The following is a 22,274-nucleotide window of genomic DNA, read 5'->3' as shown; positions in this document are numbered from 1 at the left end:
AAATTTATGAATATTCAAATGTATGCTGTTACTCCATGTACAAACAGAAACAATATGTATCCCATTTGTTTACAATAAAAATAAATAAATAAAAAATAGCTATATTGTGAAAACGTCTATGAATTGAATTCCATTGCATAGTTAGGAGAGAGACTTTGAAACTTGTAGAATTCTTGCTTTCTTTATTTGTAATTTCATATTTTGAATTGTTTCTCTACATATTAGGTATTAACTCCACAAAAATTGGAATTGTTAAGAGCTCAAATACAACAAGAAATAGAAACTCCAATGAGAGAACGTTTACGGAACCTGGATGAAGTAAGTAATTATTTAGATGAACTATTCATTTATCTTCATGTGATTATGAAAGTTGATGAAAAGCATCCTTCCTTTACTCAAAAACTCTGCAGTGAGTTCTCGTTTTTCTCAGAGTCCATATTGTAGCCTCTGAGGCTTCGTAGGATTGCACTCTATTACCCTCTGGCCTCCTTTCCTCCATCCTCATTGGCCTCTTGATGTTTCTTTGGCTCTCTAGAAATGGTGTAGGTCAAGAGCCTTTGCTTAGCATTGTTTCTGCTTTGAATATTCTTCCTCCAGATATATCTTGGCTAACTTCTTCATCTCTTGCAAATCTTTATTTAAAATGTTACTTTGATTACTGAGGGACTGCCCCCTCATCTTTACCCATTTAATATTGCAACCTGCTTTCCCGATCACTGCTTAACTCTTTGGATCTCCCTTACCTTGCTCTCTTTTTAATCTTTTCTCTAGGACATTCTACCTTCTAACATGCTATCCAGTTTATTTATTGTGTTTATTTTGTTTTAGCACCTTTAGAATGAATATTGCACAAGAGGAAGAACTTCTCTATTTATTTTGTTCATTGTTCTGAGTTCCTAGAATAGTTCCTGAAATATAATAAATAGGTGCTCAATTAACTTTTTTTTTTTTTTTTTTTTTTTAAATCCAATGAAAGAATGAATTTCATGCAACCTCAGAAAGGAAAATATGTTAGTTTTCGTTCAGGTTTGAGACTGGTCTTCTTATGTACAGTATTGGCATAATATGACTAAATGTTTAATAAAGGGAACAGGAAAAGACTATATATATTAAGTAGTTTTGGTACTGTGCTAGACATTTTGTATGATACCTTTTTAAACAAATATCCTAGGCCTTATATGTACAAATAGTTATTGTCTTCTTCCAAATGAACCCCTTTGGAAGGTTGTAGTCTAGTCATAATACCATTGCACAGAACAGTCATGGAATCCTCTTTTATAATGACTTGATACTATGATGTCTTGAATATACTCCTGGTGGCAAAGTATTATATTTTGAGAGTAGATTTAATTTTTGGAAATAAAATCATTCAAACTCATGGTGATAGATAAAGTAAAAACAGGTTTTTAAAATCAAAACAAAGTATATCTGTAATATGATTAAACCCATTTTTTTTGGTTTGTCAACTAGCTTGGAACCTTTCAGCTAAAGATATACAGTGACAAAAATGAAAACAAACCAAAAAATTTACGGCAAACCTGATATTTGGGGAGATATATTTTCCTCATTACCTTGCTTCATAATACTTTTGAAATAACATGTCCTGCGTCTTTCTGCTGTACTGCCTGTTTCTTAAGTTTTTAGAACACCAGCTGCTTTTATAGGTTTTTAGGAAGCAGGATTGGAGCCCCCTTGGAATTGCATGTATTTCTGGTGAGAGAGAGAGAGGGCCCTACAAATATTCTTCAGGCTGGTGCATTGAGTTGAACTGTCATTGTAATTTGTTTGCACCTTAAGGTACTGCACTAAATATTCTGTTCTTTTATCTACTTTGAATTCATCTTGCCTAAGTTTCAGAGGAATGTTTTCATCTTGCCTAAGTTTCAGAGTATAAGTTTTTATACTCTTAAAAATATAGCTATATTTTGAAAGGTGTGTTGCAGTCTTAAATATTATTTGTTAAGCCCAGAGGTCACATCTTTGTCATGCTGTACATTTTTTATTATAATGAGAATCAGTGGAGAAATAACATTAATTGAATGGTAATATTCTTCATTGGTCCTTCTGAGTAGTTTACTGATTCTGTCTGTGGGGTGCTTAGGAGGACTTTACTGTTTCATTTGTATTCCTATTAATTTGTTTTTTACTTTACTATGTAGTTTTATTTGTAAAAGTAATTTTTGGACTGAGTACAAACTTCACTTTCAAATTTGTTATAAATCACAATCTTATTTAGGAAGTGGAGAAGTATAGAGCTGAATATAATAAGCTTCGCTATGAACATACATTTCTCAAGTCAGAATTTGAACACCAGAAAGGAGAGTTTGCACGCATTTCAGAAGAAGAAAAAATAAAATATGAATCAGAGGTAAGTGATTGATTATATTAGTTTATTAAGATTTCTCTATTCAATAAAGTTTTATGATTACATATTTTTGTAAATCTCAAATTAGAGTTGATTGCATGGTAATATTTTAATAATTAATGAGTAAGTATTTGTCATGATTTTCATTTACTCTCTAACACCAGTTTTCTTGTGAATGTTCTGTTTTGGCTATTTGATTTTTTTAAAATTTCTTTTCTCTTTAATTTTTCCCATCCAATTGAGATGGGCACTTTAGGGATTTTTATAATACATAGTCTTGTCTCCCATAGCCATGGACATAAATTTCTAGTTTATGTGATAAATTTATGTGGTTCCTTGTTTAGCAGTGCCCCCTCTACTTCTTGAACCAAACCACTGCCTGGGGAGCTGTAGCTGTCAGTCATTGCACCTTGTTTCCACTGATATAAATAAGGAGTTTTACCTTCATGTATGTCCATCACCTTCAGAAACTATACTTTTTTCTTTCTGACATCTGTAGCTGCAACATGGTCTCTCTGCTATCTACAGCCATACACCCCTATTCCATTTACATTGCTTTTGGCAGCTTTTCTACTCATTTTGTGGTGTGTCTCATAGTTTTACTAAAAAGGGGGATTCTGTTTTTCATTCCTCATGTTACTTTCAGATGATTTTTCAGGATGGAAGGAGCAAAGTACCAATTTTCTTTCGCCACATTCATAAAAAGTAACTGGTCTGTACTTATACATTCTTTGTAGAAGTATTTGTATTTTATATTTTTACATTGATTTTATGTGGAATTAAGAGTTAAGATACTTTCACCTTCTTTTACCAATCATTATTTATAATGTTCTAGGCATCTAATAAAAACTTAAACTGTGCCCTTGTCATTAGGCTGACTTATTCTTTTTTTTTTGTTGTTGTTGTTGTTGTTCTATTTAATCATTCATGACAGTAGAATGTATTTTGACATATCCTACATAGAGTATAACTTCCCATTCTTGTGGTTGTACATGATGTGGAGTTATACTTGTGGTGTATTCATATATGAACATAGGAAAGTTATGTCCAATTCATTCTACTGTCTTTCCATTCCCATTCCCTCTCCATCCCCGCCTCCCTACCCTTGTTCTAATCTGGTGAACCCCCCACCCCTAGCCTGTTGTGGGTCAGCATCCGCATATCAGAGGGGCTTTTGATTTGGGAGGATTGGCTTATTTCACTTAGCATGATAGTCTCCAGTTCTATCCATTTACTGACAGATGCCATAATTTCATTTTTTTTATGACTGAGTAATATTCTTGTGTGTGTGTGTATGTGTGTATACACACCACATTTTCTTTATCCATTCATCTGTTGAAGGGCATCTAGGTTGGTTCCATAGCTTAACTATTGTGAATTGAATTGGTATGAACATTGATGTGCCTGCGTCACTTTAGTATGCCGATTTTATGTCCTTTGGGTATATGCCGAGAAGTGGGATAGCTGGGTCAAATGGTGGTTCCATTCTAAGTTTTCTGAGGAATCTCCATACTGCTTTCTAGAGAGTGGTTGCACCAATTTCAAATTCTACCAGCAGTGTTTGAGTGTACCTTTTTCTTCACATCCTCACCAACATTTACTGTTGCTTATATCCTTGATAACTGCCCTTTTGACTGGAGCAAGATGAAATTTCAGTGTAGTTTTAATTAGCATTTCTCTAATTGCTGGTGATGTTGAACATTTTTTCATATAGTTCTTAAGCATTTTTATTTCTTGTATGAAGTGAATGTTCAGTTTCTTTAGCCATTTATTGATTGGGTTATTTGTTTTTTTGGTGTTAAGGGTTTTTGAGTTTTTTATGTATCCTGGATATGAACACTTTATCCGAGGTGCAGGTGGCAAAGATTTTCTCCCATCTGTAGGCTCTCTCTTCATGTTCTTGATTGTTTCCTTTGCTGTGAAGAAGCTTTTCAGTTTGATAAAATCCTATTTATTTATTCTGAGTTTCACTTCTTGTGCTTTAGAATTCTTGTTGAGGAGGTTGGTTCCTAAGCCAACATGATGTAAGGTTGGACCTTCATTTTCTTCTAGTAGGCACAGGGTCTCTGGTCTAATGCCTAGATCCTTGATACACTGAGTTTTGTGCTGCGTGAGAGATAGGGGTCTAATTTCATTTTGTTACATGTGGATTTCCAGTTTTCCCAGCAACATTTGTTGAAGAGGCTATCTTTTCTCCAATGTATGTTTTTGGTGCCTTTGTATCTAGTATGAGATAACTATTTTTACATGGATTTGTCTCTGGGTCTTCTGTTCTGTACCATTGGTCTTCATGTCTGTTTTAGTGCTAATACCATGCTGTTTTTGTTACTGTAGCTCTGTAGAATAATTTAAGGTCTGCTATTGTGATGCTTCCTGCTTCACTTTTCTTGATGAGGATTGTCATTGTCACTTGTATTATAATAGTGAGATGGGGTAGGGCTGTCTTTTTTCATCCATTTTAAATATTTTAAAAAATATATATTTTAGTTGTAGATGGACCCAATACCTCTTATTTAATTAATTAATCAATTATTTATTGTGGTGGGGATCGAACCTAGGCCTTGTGCATGTGAAGTATGCACTCTACCAATTGAGCTATATCCTCAGCCCCTTATTTATTTATTTTTATGTGGTACTGAGAATCAAACCCAGTGCCTCGCACGTACTAGGTGAGCATCCTACCGCTAAGCCACAGCCCTAACCCATTTTCATCCACTTTAAATTAAAAAGCAGAGGTACAGGATAATTGAATTGTCCAAATTCTCATGGAAAGTTAACAGCCAGGTTAATGATAGAACTTAGACATCCCAATTTAGGTATCTCAACCCCAAACCCAGAGTTTTTAAGTTTGAAATGAACAGTAATTTGAAGTTGCACTCTGATCAACAGCCTGCCAACAATTGCAATTTTGTGAAATGGTCAGTTGACTTACACTGTGATTATAAAAGGTTTTGAATTTGTAAGTATTACTGACTTAATGGAAGTCCATATAAAATTTTTCTTCTGGAAAATAAAAATGATAAAGATTTTCAGCCTAAAATAAAGATATGGCATATTGAGAGTAACTGTTGAGGTTCCATATTATGATCCTTTATTTTAGACTTTGGCTTTAAAATAAGTGATGATATCTGGTAATGATTATTTGTATTTTCTAGCATCCGAGTTTTGTTGTTTCTTTTTAAAAAATAAAACCTGCATTTGAAATCTGATGACTAATCTGTTTTTCACCCATGAAATACCAAATGATTTTCAGAGTTCAAAATTTTTTATTGAAAAGAAAAATGTTTTTTATTATTTTTATTTTTTGGGGGGTAATAGGAATTAAACCGAGGACTTGGTAGAGAGGCAAGCACTCTACCACTGAACCACATCCCTGGCCCCTCTATTAAAAAATTTTAAGGGTCAGTGGTGTCATTAACTTTCATAATTGGTTTGTCGTCTCATAGTCTTAGGAATCTGAAGATAAATTGCTAGCTAAGAAGTAATAATTAGTAGAATGTAGAAAAGTAAAACTTTCTGATAAAAATGATGTTTTTCCCTTTGTACTTCCCAGTTGATGATGAAGGAGCAGTATTACTTAGTAAATAATTGGGAATTTGCTTTTGTTTTATCACTTATCTTTATACTGCAGTTTCTATACAGAAACAGGAAAACCTGGTGAGGTAAGTCTATATAATGAAGTAGCAAATGTAATTTCAAAGATATTTTATAGTAATCGCAAATATATTTTCAAAGTAAAGTCTACTCTTGTCACCTCCCATTTTACAATTTAAACTAGTGTTAAGTATACACATTCATGCAATAAAGTGCAAACATACCTTGTTTTGTTATACTTTGCTTTATTGCTTCTCACAGTTATGTTTTTTATAGATTGAAGGATTTTGGCAGCTCCACATTGAGCAAATCTGTAGACACCATTTTTCCAATAGCATGTCCTTATTTCATGTTTTTGTGTCAGATTTTGGTAATTCTCACAATATTTCTAACTTTATCATTATTATTATATCTATTATGATGATCCAGGACAAGTGATCTTTGAATTACTATGATAATTGTTTTGGAATTCCATGAAATTGACCCACAAATATGTGTTCTGTCTGTGCCACAGACAGCCTGCTCCCCTATGTCTCTCCCTCTCCTTGGGTTTCCCTATACCCCGAGACATAGTAATTATAAAATTAGACTAGTTAATACCTTCACCATGTCCTCTAGGTGTTCAAGTGAAAGAAAGGATTGCATATCTTTCACTTGAGATGAAAGCTAGAAATACATATTTTTAAAATTTTATTTTCTGCTTCTGGGGATTGAACCCAGGGCTGCTTTGTCACTGAGCTATGTCCCCAGGTCTTCCCCCAACCTTTTTTTCTCCCCCCCAAGACAGTGTCTCATTAAGCTGTTGAGTGTCTTGATAAGTTGTTGAGGCTGGTCTTGAATTTGTGATTCTCCTGCTTCAACCTCTTGGGATTATGGGTGTGTACAACCACACACCAGGCAATTAACTGAATATTTTAAGCCCACTGTTGAGACATATTGCTCAGAAAAAAGGATATCTTTCTAAAACTGACTGCTCATTGACAATGCACCTTGTTACCCATGAGCTCTGATTGGGATATACAACAAAATTAATGTTGTTTTTGCCCCTGCTAACACAATATCCATTCTGGAGCCCATGGAGCAAGAAGTGACTTAGATTCAGCTTTCATGTCTTAAATTACTTTTACTGGATGTGGTGGTGTAGGCCTATAATCCCAGCAACTCTGGAAGCTGAGGTGGGAGGATCCAAAGTTCAAGACCAGCCTTGGCAACTTGAGACCCTTTATCAAAATAAAAAAGTAGACTGGGGTGGAGTACCCCTGGGTTAAATTCCTGGTTCCTCATAAATATAAAAATAGATTTCCTAAGTCTTTAGCTACTGTAGGTAGTGAGTGAATTTTTTGGTGGGTCTAGGTAGAGTAATCCTTCTGGAAAGGATTAACCATTTTAAGGCCATTAATAGCATCAGTGATTCATGGGAGGTCATCAGAATACCACCATTAACAAGTGTTTAGGAGACCCTGAGAGGCTCAAGACTTCAGAAGCAACTGTAGATGTGATGGAACCAGCAAGAGATCTAGGATTAAAAGTAGAGCCTGAAGGTGTGATTGGGGTTTTTTGTTGTGTCATGGTGCAGTTTAATCAATGAGGAATTACTTGATAAGCAAAGAAAATGATTACTTAAGATGGAATCTACTCTTGGTGATGATCTTGTGAACACTGTTGAAATGACAAAGGATTGGCAATATTATATAAACTTAATAATAAAGCAGCAGCAAGGTTTGAGAGGATTGATTTCAGTTTTGAAAGGAGTTCTGTGGGTGAAATGTCACCAACTTCATTATTGTCTCATTTTAACAAACCACCACAGCCTTAAATTTTTTGCTACTGTAGCACCTATCAATAACAAGGCCATACCTACCAGCGAAATGATTATGACTCAGTGAAGACTCAGATGATTATTGGCAGTTTTAGCAGTAAGGTACTTTTTTTTTTTTTTTTTTTTTTTTTCATTAAGAAACTTTGTTTTTTAAAGATATAGTGCTAATATACACTTTATATACCACAGTGTAGTGAGAACATAACCATGGGGAAACCAAAATATTCTTGTGACTTATTGGATAATTTACTTCGGTTGGCTGGAACTGAACCCATCTTAAGGTTTGCCTCTAATTGGATTTTCTTGCATAAATCAAGGACTCATACAATACTTGTTGCTTTTACTTATACAGACAAAAATAACTGAATAGTCTTTAGTGCATTGGTTGTTAGCAGAATTCTTTAGGAAGTTTTTAAGTTTTAAGTTTTTTTGAGGGGGACTCCAGGAATTGACTTGTCCCTTATGGTATTCTAACTTAAAAAATACAAAATAACACATGGAAAGATGCATTTGGCTGTAAGAACATATAAGTCTGAGACTTCATACAATTGAAATGCTGAAGTTGCATGGATAGTCATTATGCAAAAGTGAAACTACTGTGTTTTCAATATGTTATTTGGATTCTAATTTTATAGTATTCTGAAAATAGTAACGAAGAACAAGCAATACAAAGTTGTTGGCCTAGGTGATTGTATTGGTAGACTGATTGAGTGTAAGACCCAGAGTAGTAATTCAGTAGGGAAGTATTAAAAACTCAGGGAGAGGGGCAAGAAGCACTAAATCATATGAAAAGCCAGCAGAGTGACAATAGATAGCAACAAGTTGCTGACATTCTTCCATCATGTTATTTAAATTGACTGAGCTCTTCCTTGTCCTCTTTGGGTCAGGTGAGAAGCCAACATTCCTGTGGCAAATAGAAATATGTTCCTGAGACTGAGAGTGTTTGTTTTCTTTTTCTTACAGTACTGGTAGCACGGAATTGATAATGTGCTTCTAGTTTTGGTCTTATCCTGGTATATACACCAGTAGATATCATAAAATCTCTCAAAATACTTCCTTTTTGTCCTCATAGGTTCTGAAGTTCTAATTGGGAGTCCTGCCTCAATACCAGATGGTTCCTTTGTCTAAAATATTCCAAGTTCTCTGACTTCTCAGATTACTTTGAATCACATCAAACTTGACAGAAGTCTTCCAAATTAAAATGAAAGAAATTGCCTCAAAGTGGGAATTCTTTGGGATTGATTTTGGCAGCCTGTTAGAAGGCCTTTGTGAAGTTTTACTTATTAAAGATTTTTTGCTAGCTTGAAGTTTAGAATATCTCAAAGCCCAAACTTTTTGCCTGTAAAATTTTTAAATGTTTAAAATATTCATTTAATGTGACCTTGGGAACAAATTACTTCCATGTGCATCAGGGTTCTCATCTTTAAAATGGTGTCAGTAATAGTATCTGTCTCATAGAGTTGTGAAGATTTCATAAACTGAGAAAATTATCTAAGTGTCTAGCTCACAGTAGATACTCTGAGGAGTTCAAGGTCATCTCTCATTACAGCATGTGTCTTCCTCATCGTCATCTTGCTTCTTGCATTCAGATTGCTTGATTTTCAGGATCACTTTCCCTGGTTTTTAAATTTTTTTTATTTTTTACTAGTTGTATTCATATCTCTTTTACTACTTCCACTACGAAAGATATGTCTCATGGCCTGAGTAAGGTGTTTGTTTTGTTATCCTTATTCTCTATTATTTAATCTGAATAGAATTCTTTTAAAGACATTGAATATCACCTCATTTCCCAGCAATTCTGTGTCCCATCCTTTAATCTTTCTAAAACTATCTGGGGACACATGTATAGTTTTGTTTTGGTATTGGGGATTTAACTCAGAGGTTCTTTACTGCTGAGCCCCTGCCCAATCCCTCTTTATTTTTTATTTTGAGACTGGGTCTCACATAGTTGATTAGGACCTCACTAAATTGCTGAGGCTGGCCTTGAACTTGAGATCCTCTTGCCTCAGCCATTTAAATTGCTAGAATTATAGATACGCGCTACCATGCATGGCTACATGTTTGTAGTTTTAAGGACTACTTTTTCCCCTTGACTGTGTTTCTCTTACTAGGAGAAACATTGGGATAGAAGAAAAGGAGATGCTAACTTCGCAAATTAAAATATAACTTTGAATATGTAATTTAAATGATGACTTTGCAGTATAAGTAAATAATAATTTTTTTAAAGTATTAAACACTTGCTGAGTGTAATCTCTGATTGCAGTGACTCAGGAGGCTGCAGCAGGATGATCTCAAGGTCAAGAAGGCTAGCCTCAGCAATTTAGCAAAAGCCTATTAAAAATAAAAATTTAAATGAACTAAGAATGTAGCCCAGGGTGGACCACCCCCCCTTGGGTTCAATTCCTGGTACTGCCATAAAACAAAATCAATAATAAAAAACAGCTCCATCCTTAATTTAGAAAAAAAAAATCAATTATAGCACATAAAAGGAAAAAGGGAAACAATATAATGACTCATCTTATTGATTCTTTTCTTAGGAATATAAAAAGTTAATGTAGTGATTTTTAAAAACTATGATTTGGGAACTTGAAATTTCATGTGCAAAATGTTGTAATGACTGACACATAATAAATACTCAATTAATGCTATTACTGCCCTTAGTGCCCTACAGTTTTAATCATAGTACTAGTAACACACTCCATTGAGTTCTGTCAACAACCCTAGGAATTAGATAATTGTTGTTCCCACTTTTTTTTTTTTTGTGATGCTGGGGATTGAACCCAGGGCCTTGTGTTTGCGAGGCAAGCACTCTACCAACTGAGCTATATCCCCAGCCCTGTTCCCACTTTTATAAAGGAGGATATAGAAACACTGAGAGACTGGTCCAAGGTCACACAGCTAGGCTGATAGAACCAGAATGTAAATCTAGATAGTCTGGGGATTTCTATTTGTGGTCATGATGGAATAATGGGGACTGGATTTACTTTAAGGATCTAACTAAAAGTGAACACAATATAAGAAACAATGAGTTTTCATACTTTGGAAAGTAGGCAGCACAGGGCAGTGATCTCCAAGGGGAGAAAAACAAATGAGATGAACTTTAGTTGCAATGTCTTATGTTCTAGAGGGACTTTACAGGCTATTGTGTTGTAAGGGAAAAACCTAAATCGGGTCCCATGGTCTCTGAATTGAAGAGTTGGAGTTCAAAATTCAAGAGGCCAAGGAAAATAGATTTTGAAGGGAGAGAATTGGGAGAACTCTGAAATTCTGCAGATAGTAACTCTTCAGACTCAAGTTGAGTACTGATTAGTGTACATGTGTGTGAGAAAACTATAGAGGCCATAGAATTTAAAACAGTGCAGAAGAAACAGGCCCTCAAGCTCATAAGGGACTGGGAAAAATGTATGTTTCCATCAGCCAGTGGAAAGACTCTAATGCATAGTACACTGAATTAGCAGTAGACTAAAGGCTATTCTGCTTCTGCCTAGGAAGTATACAAGCAAGATTTGAAAGGATCAAAATGTTTCTAAGTATTTTGTTGGGCATGGTGGCACACACCTATAATCCCAGCTACTGGGGAGGTTGATGTGGGAAGATAGCAAGTTTCAGGTCAGCCTGGTCAAGTTAACGAGACACTCTCAAAATAAAAACGTATGGGATATAGTTCAGATGTAGAGCACTTGCCTAGTATGTTTGAGGCCCCAGGTTCAATTCCCAGTCCCACCAGGGGAAAAAAAAAAGTTTCTAAGTAGCTTAACTGCATCTCAAAACAAATATTGAAAATCATATCCAGGAAAACACTAACAGAAACGGATAAACACAAAATGACAGGACAGCCAGTAATTAGGGTCTCTGGTAAATTTTACCAGACTTTTAAGGTAGAATATATACCAATTCTCTATAATGTCTTCTAGAAAATAACACCAGAAGGAATACCTTCTAAATCATTCTGTTAAGGTCAGCATTATCCTATTATCCAAACCTGACAAAGACATTCTCATCTGGGTGATAACACGGGCTCCCACCCTATGCCATGATGTCTCTGGAGATCATTCAGGCAGCCTGGGCTTTCTCCCTCAACTGGCAGAATGTCTGAAGAGAAGTCTGAACAGGAAGAAAATGATAAAAGAAGGAACCTCAAAATATTAGGATGAAAAGACATGGTAAACAAAACTATGGGTATATGCAATAGATTTTAGCTTGTCTCATGAGTTTTCTAAATTTTGTTTTAATGGTTGAATTGAAAACTTCTGCAGTCTCATGTGGTTCTAAATATATAGGGAAGAAATATTTAAGACAAGTGTAACTGAGAGAGCAAAAGGATGTAAAAGGGAAGTAAAGTTCTGTCCAGTAGCCCTGTAAACTAAAATAACATTTACACACACACACACACACACACACACACACACACACATTCTGTAATACCTAGAGCAGCTTCTGAGAAAGCTATGTAAGGAGACACATTCAGAATTTAGGTAAATTAAATGGCATCCTGAAAAATGTTCAAGTAACCAGGAAGGCAGGAAAAAAAAAAAAAAAAACCAGAGAAACTATAGGGGAGAAATAGACAGCATTTTGTTATGATAAATGTAAGTGACTTAAATATACAATTCAGAGTAGCTTTTTAAAGACCAACTCTATGTGGTCCACAAGAAGCTCCAAATATAGCTATATAGGTAATTTGTAAGTAGAGACAGAAAAAGAGATATCATGTAACCATTAATTAACAGGAGGTAGGAGTTAGTATGTTAATATCAAAGTAGACTTCAGAACAAAGAAAATATATTTGTTATTATATACTGTAAACCAGTTAGGGCAAAGGGAGATAAAATTTCTACACCTCACTCAAACTAATAAAGTGAACCCAGTTTTCTATGGATTTCTTCATTTCCGCCATATAATATATAATGATGAAAAGATCTGTTTACCCAGAAGTCGAGGAATACTAGATGTGTATGCATCAAACAGCTATAAAATATGTGAAACAAAAATTAAAAGAACTAGAAAGAGACAAATCTACAGTTATAGTTGATAACTTATCTATCTCAGCAATTTGTAGGACAATTAGAAAATAAGGGAGAATATAGAAAAATTTAACATTATCAACCAGCAGAATCTAGTTAACATTTACAGAACACTCCACCTAACCAGAATATCCAAGTGCATTCTTTTAAAATTCCCACTGAATGTGAGACAATGTTCTTAGCTATAAAATAACCCTCAAGACTTGAAATTATAAGACTCAAGTTCTCTGACTATAGTACAAAGTAGAAACTAATAATGGAAAACTAACAGAGAAACCTTTAAACACTTAGAAATGAAATGCCATTCAAATGATCTGTGAAACAAAAAGGAAATATTAATACAGAATATTTGTGACATTACATGTCAAAAACTGTTGACTGAAAATGAAAGTGCAACATATAAAATTTGGGAGGACATAGATATAGCAGTACTTAGAGGAAAATGAATAGCACTAAATGACTGAATTAGGAAAAAGGATACATCAGGTCAATAATCTGAGCCTCCATTTAAAGAATCTAGAAGAAGTTTTATCAAAATAAAACCAAAGTAAGCATAAAGAAGGAAATAATAAAAATAAGATCAGATATCATTAAAAGTCAAGACAAATAAAATAGAAGCAAAGACTTGTTTCTTTGAAAAGATTAATAAAATTGACAAACCTCTAGGATGACTGTGCCCCCAAAAAGAAAGATATAAATTATCCATATCAAGAATGAAATGTAGTATCACTCACAATCTTGCAGACATTAAGATAATAAGAAAATCCTACAAATAATTTTACTGATATAAATTTAATAAGGTAGTGAATTAGTACCCAGTATGAAGTAAGTAAATTGAACAGACCTATAATTGGTTTAAGGAAATTAAATTTGTGTGTGTGTGTGTGTGTGTGTGTGTGTGTTACTTATTTTGGGTGCTGGGGGATCTAAGCTAGAGACTTATGCATGCTAAGTATAGGCTTTCCTACTGAGTCATATTCCCAGTCCCTTTGAATTTATAATTTAAAAATTCCCAGAGAGCTGGGAATATTGGCTTAGTGGTAGAGTGCTTGCCTGGCATGGGTGAGTCCCTGGGTTCAGTACCCAGTACTGCAAAAGTAAACAGACAAACCCAGAAAGAATGATTTCATTAAGTAATTCTGCTAAATGTTTAAAGAAAAACTCAAACCATTTCTATACAGTGTCTTCTAGAAAGTAGAAGACAGATGTTACCATTGGAGGAAATTAAATGAAGGGTACACAGGATCACTTATGCCTTCAATATTTCCTTGCATGTGAACCTATTATCTGAAAAGAAAAGTTTGAGTTTAAAAAAGTAATGGGTGGGAAGATACTTTGTGTAGAACAAATATAAGAATGACAACATATTTCTTTCTGGAAATAATAAAAACCAGAAGAAAGTATATCAGTGTGCATTTATATTTTAAAATACTGGAAGATAAAGAATGCTAGGCAGCACCTATTTGTTTCATCTATTTCTCTATGCTACATAATGGTAATAAAAACAAAGATTCAACAATTAGATGCACTACTGTTCTCTGTATGCCTCAGGGAATTAGAGTGATGCTACCAACCTATGAAAAGGAAACAAAGATTCAACAATTAGATGCACTACTGTTCTCTGTATGCCTCAGGGAATTAGAGTGATGCTACCAACCTATGAAAAGGAAACAAACCAAACACTCTTTTTAGTCCCTGATTGGTTCCTGTCCATTTCTTCTACTTCAACAACTTTTGGAAAAGTGAAATTGGTTGATACATTGTCTTACCTGTCAAGCAAGTTGTTATGAGTAAAGGAATGTAGGTAACTGCAATATAGGCCGATTTGGATAAATAGCCTAGAAGAGAAATTCAGAGAAAGCCCTTTGAAAATTTAGGTAAAGATTCGAGAGCACAACAAATGGATGATATCAAGGAAAATGACATGTGAATCTGATTAAGAGTGGAAGCAAAGGAAAGAGCTGAGAATGTCCAAGATCTGTAGCTCGATGATGAGACAGATTGGTGTCATGGCAGTGATTTAATAGGTTCTGCCAGTGCAGTTTTTTTTTTTAAATTTATTTTTATTGTAAACAAATGGGATACATATTGTTTCTGTTTGTACATGGAGTAACAGCATACCATTTGCATATTCATAAATTTACATAGAGTAATGATGTTTGATTCATTCCATTATTTTTTCCTTCCCCCCAACCCCTCCCACCTCTCTTTTCCCTCTATACAGTCCCTCCTTCCTCCATTCTTGTCCCACTCCCACCCCCCATTAAGTGTCATCATCCGCTTATCAGTGAGATCATTCCTCTCTTGGATTTTTGAGATTGGCTTATCTCACTTAACATGATATTCTCCAATTTCATCCATTTGCCTGCAAATGCCATAATTTTATTATTCTTTATAGCTGAGTAATATTCCATTGTATATATATACCACAGTTTCTTTATCCATTCATCAATTGAAGGGCATCTAGGTTGGCTCCATAGTCTGGCTATTGTGAATTGAGCTGCTATGAACATTGATGTGGCTGTATCTCTGTAGTGTGCTGATTTTAACTCCTTTGGGTATAGGCCAAGGAGTGGGATAGCTGGGACAAATGGTAGGTCCATTCCAAGTTTTCTAAGGAATCTCCACACTGCTTTCCAGAGTGGCTGCACTAATTTGCAGTCCCACCAGCAATGTATGAGTGTACCTTTTTCCCTACATCCTCTCCAACACTATTGTTGCTTGTATTCTTGATAATCGCCATTCTAATTGGGGTGAGATGGAATCTTAGTGTAGTTTTGATTTGCATTTCTCTTATTACTAAAGATGTTGAACATTTTTTCATATATCTGTTGATTGCTTGTACATCTTCTCCTGTGAAGTGTCTGTTCATTTCCTTAGCCCATTTGTTGATTGGGTTATTTGTATTCTTGGTGTAGAGTTTTTTGAGTTCTTTATATATTCTGGAAATTAGTGCTCTATCTGAAGTATGAGAGGCAAAGATATTCTCTCACTCTGTAGGCTCTCTCTTCGCATTGCTGATAGTTTCCTTTGCTGAGAGAAAGCTATTTAGTTTTTAGTTATTGATTCTTGCTTTTATTTCTTGTGCTATGGGAGTCCTGTTAAGGAAGTCTGATCCTAAGCCAACAAGGTGAAGATTTGGACCTACTTTTTCTTCTATAAGATGCAGGGTCTCTGGTCTGATTTCAAGGTCCTTGATCCATTGTGAGTTGAGTTTTGTGCAGGGTGAGAGATAGGGGTTTAGTTTCATTCTGTTGCATATGGATTTCCAGTTTTCCCAGCACCATTTGTTGAAGAGGCTATCTTTTCTCCATTGCATATTTTTGGCACTTTTGTCTAGTATTAGAAAATTGTATTTATTTGGGTTTGTGTCCATGTCCTCTATTTTGTACCATTGATCTACCTGTCTGTTTTGGTGCCAATACCATGCTGTTTTTGTTACTATTGCTTTGTAGTAGAGTTGAAGTTCTGGTATTGCGATATTCCCTGTTTCATTCTTCCTGCTAAGGATTGCTTTAGCTATTCTGGGTTTCTTATTCTTCCAGATGAATTTCATGATTGCTTGCTCTATTTCTGTGAGGTATGTCATTGGGATTTTAATTGGAATTGCATTGAATATGTATAGCACTTTTGGTAGTATGGCCATTTTGACAATATTAATTCTACCTATTCATGAACATGGGTGATCTTTCCATCTTCTAAGGTCTTCCTTAATTTCTTTCTTCAGTGTTTTGTAGTTTTCATTGTAGAGATCTTTTACCTCTTTGGTTAGATTGATACCCAAGTATTTTATTTTTTTTTTGAGGCTATTGCAAATGGAGTTGTTTTCCTCATTTCCCTTTCAGCTGTTTCATCGCTTGCGTATAAAAATGCTGTAGATTTATGCGGGTTGATTTTATAGCCTGCTATTTTGCTGAATTCATTGATGAGGTCTAGAAGTTTTCTGGAGGAGGTTTTTGGATCCTCTAAATATAGAATCATGTCATCCGCAAATAGTGACAGCTTAAGTTCCTCTTTTCCTATTCGTATCCCTTTAATTTCTTTAGTCTGCCTAATTGCTCTGGCTAGAGTTTCGAGGACAATGTTAAATAGAAGTGGTGAAAGAGGACATCCCTGTGTTGTTCCTGTTTTTAAAGGGAATGGTTTCAGTTTTTCTCCATTAAGAATGATGTTGGCCATAGGCTTAGCATAAATAGCCTTTACAGTGTTCAGATATGTTCCTACTATCCCTATTTTTTCTAGTGTTTTCAGCATGAAGGAATGTTGTATATTGTCAAATGCTTTTTCTGCGTCAATTGAAATAACCATATGATTCTTATCCTTAAGTCTATTGACATGATGGATTATGTTTATTGATTTACGGATGTTAAACCATCCTTGCGTTCCAGGAATGAACCCCACTTGATCGTGGTGCACAATTTTCTTAATATGTTTTTGGATACAGTTTGCCAATATTTTGTTAAGGATCTTAGCATCTATATTCATCAAGGATATTGGTCTAAAATTTTCTTTCCTTGATGTGTCTTTACCTGGTTTGGGTATGAGGGTGATATTAGCTTCATAGAATGAGTTTGGTAGGGTACCCTCCTCTTCTATATCCTGGAATACTTTGAGAAGTATTGGAATGAGTTCTTCTTTGAAGGTCTTGTAGAACTCAGCTGAGAATCCGTCTGGTCCTGGGCTTTTCTTGGAAGGTAGATTTTTAATGGCTTCTTCTATTTCATTGCTTGATATTGATCTGTTTAAATCGTGTATGTCCGCCTGGTTCAGTTTGGGAGGAGCATATGTCTCTAGAAATTTGTCAATGTCTTCGGTACTTTCTATTGTGTTGGAATACAGATTTTCAAAGTAGCTTCTCATTATGTTCTGTATCTCAGTGGTGTCTGTTGTGGTATTTCCTTTTGCATCATGTATTTTAGTAATTTGAGTCTTCTCTCTCCTTCTCTTTGTTAGTGTGGCTAAGGGTTTATCTATTTTGTTTTACTTTCTCAAAGAACCAACCTTTTGTTATGTCAATTTTTTGAATAGTTTCTTTTTCAATTTCATTGATTTCAGCTCTGATTTTAATTATTTCCTGTCTTCTACTACTTTTGCTGTTATTCTGTTCTTCTTTTTCTAGTGCTTTGAGCTGTAATGTTAGGTCATTTAATTGTTGACTTTTCGTTCTTTTCTGGAATGCGCTCCATGCAATGAATTTTCCTCTTAGTACCGCTTTCATAGTGTCCCAGAGATTTTGATATGTTGTATCATCATTCTCATTGACCTCTAAGAATTTTTTAATCTCCTCTCTGAAGTTTTTTTTTATCCATGTTTCATTCAATAGCATATTATTTAGTCTCCAAGTGTTGGAGTAATTTCCTTTTTTTTACTTTGTCATTGATTTCTACTCTCAGTTCATTATGATCTGATAAAACACAAGGCAGTATCTCGCCTATTTTTTTGCATTTCCTAAGGGCTGCTTTATTGGATAACATATGGTCTATTTTCGAGAAGGTTCCATGTGCTGCTGAGAAGAAAGTGTATCAGCTCTTTGATGGATGGAATGTTCATTATATGTCTATTAAATCTAGGTTATTGATTGTGTTATTGAGTTCTATGGTTTCTTTGGTTGGATGTTGTTTGGAAGATCTATCTAGTGGTGACAGCGGTGCGTTAAAGTCGCCCAGAATTATTGTGCTGTGGTCTATGTGATTCTTGAAATTGAGAAGGATTTGTTTGATGTACAGGGATGCACCATTGTTTGGGGCATAAATATTTACTATTGTTATGTCTTCCTGATTTATGGTTCCCTTAAGCAGTATGAAATGTCCTTTTTTATCCCTTCTGACTAACTTTGGCTTGAAGTCCACTTTATCTGATATAAGGATGGAAACCCCCGCTTTTTTACTGGGTCCATGTGCGTGGTAGGTTTTTCCCATCCTTTCACCTTTAGTCTGTGGATGTCTTTTTCTATGAGATGAGTCTCTTGCAGGCAGCATATTGTTGGGTCTTTCTTTTTAATCCATTCTGTCTTTTGATTGATGAGTTTAGGCCATTAACATTCAGGGTTATTATTTAGAAATGATTTGTAGTCCTAGTCATTTGGCTTATTTTTGGTTTTTAAGTTGGCTTGGTTTCTCCTTTGAGTGGTTTTTCTGTAAGGTAGTTCCTCCCTTTGTTGACCTCCATTGTTGTTTTTCATTTCCTCCTCATGGAATATTTTGTTGAGAACATTCTGTAGTGCAGGCTTTCTATTTGTAAATTCTTTTAACTTTTGTTTATCATGGAAGGATTTTATTTCATCTTCAAATCTGAAGGTTAGTTTTGCTGGTTATAGGATTCTTCGTTGGCAACCATGTTCTTTCAGAGCTTGAACTATGTTGGTCCAGGCCCTTCTAGCTTTTAGAGTTTGGGTTGAGAAGTTGGCTGCTATCCATATTGGTCTCCCCCTATATGTAATCTGATGCTTTTCTCTCGCGGCCTTCAAAATCCTATCTTTATTTTGAATATTAGGCATTTTCATTATAATGTGCCTTGGTGTGGATCTGTTGTGATTCTGTGCATTTGGTGTTCTGTAAGCCTCTTGTATTTGATTTTCCATTTCATTCTTCAGGTTTGGGAAATTTTCTGATATTTTTTCATTGAATAGGTTGTTCATTCCTTTGGTTTGTATCTCTGTGCCTTCCTCAATCCCAATAATTCTTAAATTTGGTCTTCTCATGATGTCCCATAGTTCTTGGAGATTCTGTTCATGATTTCTTACAATCTTCTCTGTTTGGGCCACTTTATTTTCAAGATTAAATATTTTGTCTTCATTGTCTGAGGTTCTGTCTTCCAAGTGGTCTAGTCTGTTGGTGATGCTTTCCATTGAGTTTTTTATTTGGTTTATTGTCTCCTTCATTTCAAGGATTTCCGTTTGGTTTTTTTTGAGAATCTCTCTCTTTGTTGAAATGATCTTTTGCTTCCTGCAGGTGCTCTTTCAGCTTATTGGTATTATCATTCATTGCCTGCATTTGCTCTCTTATCTCATCCTTTGCTTCGCGAATCATCTTAATCATGTATAATCTGAAGTCCTTTTCTGACATTTCTTCTAAAATACTGTCTTTGGATTCTATTACTATAGAATCTAGATTTGTTTGGATCATTTTCTTCCCTTGTTTTTTCATGTTGTTCATGTATCTTCCCCTCTAGCGCTGCAGATCTGGGGTATTGCAGATTTCCCCCTATAGGCTTATAGTGGCCCTATAGGTTTCCAAAACCCTTTCTTTAAGGGGAGATCAATATTAGCAGTGCCCAAATCAGACACTGTGCAGTCCTAGACCAAATAGCCCCTATGGGGACAATAACATCATGTAAATAAGGGAGAAAGCGACTCTGAGGGAACAAGTAAACAGAAGGAAAAGAAAGCAAGAAAGGTAAAGAAATAAAAACTTAAATATTTTTTTTTAAAAAGGAGAAAAAAGAAAATCTACTGTATAATAGTCATATAATAATGAAACCTCCCAGTGTTCAGTAGCCTGATGTATGAGAGGTACCTGACAATGAGCTTCAAGCCTCCAGCAGGCGTCTCAGGATGGGATTTGCCCCACCCGAAGATAGGAGCTACGGCTTGCAGGATTATCCAGATGGCTGCTCTGGCTTCCAAATGTGTTGGCAAATGGGGAGCTGCAGCTCACTGGTGAACGTGGTCAGCTGGAGGTCCTGGAGACAGGATGCAGTTGGTCCAGCAGTGGTCCTGGAGGTCGGGTGTGTTTGGTGTGGTTGTGGGATCCAGGAGGCCAGGTATAATCATTTGGTCTGGGTTCCCAGTGATAGGGCACAGTCAGTTGGTCTGGGGGTCCTGGTGGCAGGGAGCAGTCAGTTGATGTGAGGGCCCCAGAGGCAGGGAGTGATCCGTCGGGCTGAGGGATCCTGGAGACGGGACTCAGTCAGTCCAGCCAGGGGTCCTACAGGGCTTGGCTGTTGTCTCAAAATGGCGGCAGCGACGTGTAATCAAACCTGCAGGTACTGTAACAGTGAACTTCCAGGCAGCAGCAGGAGGCAGCTGGTTCTCCACTGGTGGTCTGTGTTCAGTCTGCTGGCAGCTGTCGGGGAGGTGAACCTCCGAGCATTGGGTGATGGATAGGGATAAGGCAGGCGATGGACTGGCGAGAGGCAGGCAAATGGCGGATGATAGACGCCTGACAGTGAGCAATCTGCTCTCAAAAAAGGCGTCGATACGCTGGCAGATTGCAGGTGATCACAGCAGACAAATGGGATAAAAAGCAGGGGATCGATAAGCAGCAAAAACTGCCTCACCGAGAAACAGGTATCCTCTGCTTGAATCCGGTGTTGCGGAGCGACAAGGAACGCAGCCTCCCTCTGGACCGCCATCTTGGATTCTAGTGCAGAGGTTTTGCGTTTGCTTGTCTGCTAGGTTGTATCCTTACTATCTAAAACAGTGCTGGGTACATCCTAAGACTTAATAAATATTTATCCTGTGAATGAAAAAGTGAATGTGACACGGGGTGGCGATCACCAGTTTTGGTAAGAGTGATTTGATAGCGAATTCCATTTTGGGAATTATAAATGTGGAATGTAATCACAACTCTGCCATTATGTAGCTGTCATCCAGTCTTACCACTGCAGTCATTTCAGCTGTGACACAGGTACCTCTTGAAACTTGTGGATTGTTATGGGTCGCAACTTAAGAGCAGACCAATCACCACTGAGAAATCCAAAGTTGAGCTGGCTGGCTGACTGTCGCACACAATGCCCCCAAAAAATGGCTATTGGGAGAACAGCCCCAATAGTGTTGTAGGGGTTCTTATACCAAAAATCATATCAGTCATAAGTGTCTGTTGTTATAAACTAACATCGTGAGATCATCAACAGAGGGGTAAGTGAGTCAAAACGACCCTTACCTAGGTACAAACTAAAGAATGGTTACTAACATCCACATAATTATTGTTTACATGGTATATTGGTTAAGAGCAATAGAGATAAAAGACAGCAAATTTTCATTACATACTAATTGTCATTTTGTATTGCTAAACATGTCACACTAAGTAATTGATGATAGGTACAGAGGCAGGGTGTTCTCATGGGAGAAGCTTATTTCCTGCATAACGTGGAGTCTCAGAGCAAAATGGAGTCTGTTTAGTCATTTCCCTTAGAGTCTGGCCTATAACATTCCCATGGAGCCAGATCTGTCAGCCCATCACATGGATAAAACAATGTAGGAAGCATGCTGGTTGAGAACTTTAACTTTATGACCCTATTTCTAAAATGTGGCCTTACAAGAGAAATTAGTGTTACTATTGATTTTACATGTAGAACGCTTGGTTTTGTACTTGATCCATCATAAGTTAACGGACACCATTGCCTGAATATGGGTTATACGTTAATTCCTAATCTAAATGAGCTGTCAGACCTCCTCTAATAATAGCATACACTGTATTTGGGGACTGGGATGTAGCTCAAAGATAGAGAGCATTTACCTAGTATGCGTAAG

The 22,274-nt window shown here is 36.1% G+C and overlaps 1 protein-coding gene across 3 annotated transcripts in view; it reads left to right on the top strand.

The window, feature by feature from the left end:
* The first annotated feature begins 216 nt into the window (after positions 1-216).
* CEP83 (centrosomal protein 83) overlaps positions 217-22,274 on the top strand; it is an 80,847-nt gene continuing 58,789 nt past the window's right edge. For all 3 annotated transcript variants that reach the window (XM_079142824.1, XM_079142825.1, XM_079142823.1), the window contains exons 1-2: positions 217-318; positions 2,237-2,368. In XM_079142824.1, coding sequence (XP_078998950.1) covers positions 289-318; positions 2,237-2,368 — 162 coding nt within the window. In that variant the 5' untranslated portion in view covers positions 217-288. The remainder of the gene's footprint in view (positions 319-2,236; positions 2,369-22,274) is intronic.

Source organism: Sciurus vulgaris, assembly GCF_902686455.1.
Source record: "Sciurus vulgaris genome assembly, chromosome: 5".
In the NCBI taxonomy this organism is placed as follows: domain Eukaryota; kingdom Metazoa; phylum Chordata; class Mammalia; order Rodentia; family Sciuridae; genus Sciurus; species Sciurus vulgaris.
Note: the sequence above shows the minus strand (reverse complement) of the source record. Positions and strands in the feature narration are given on the sequence as shown.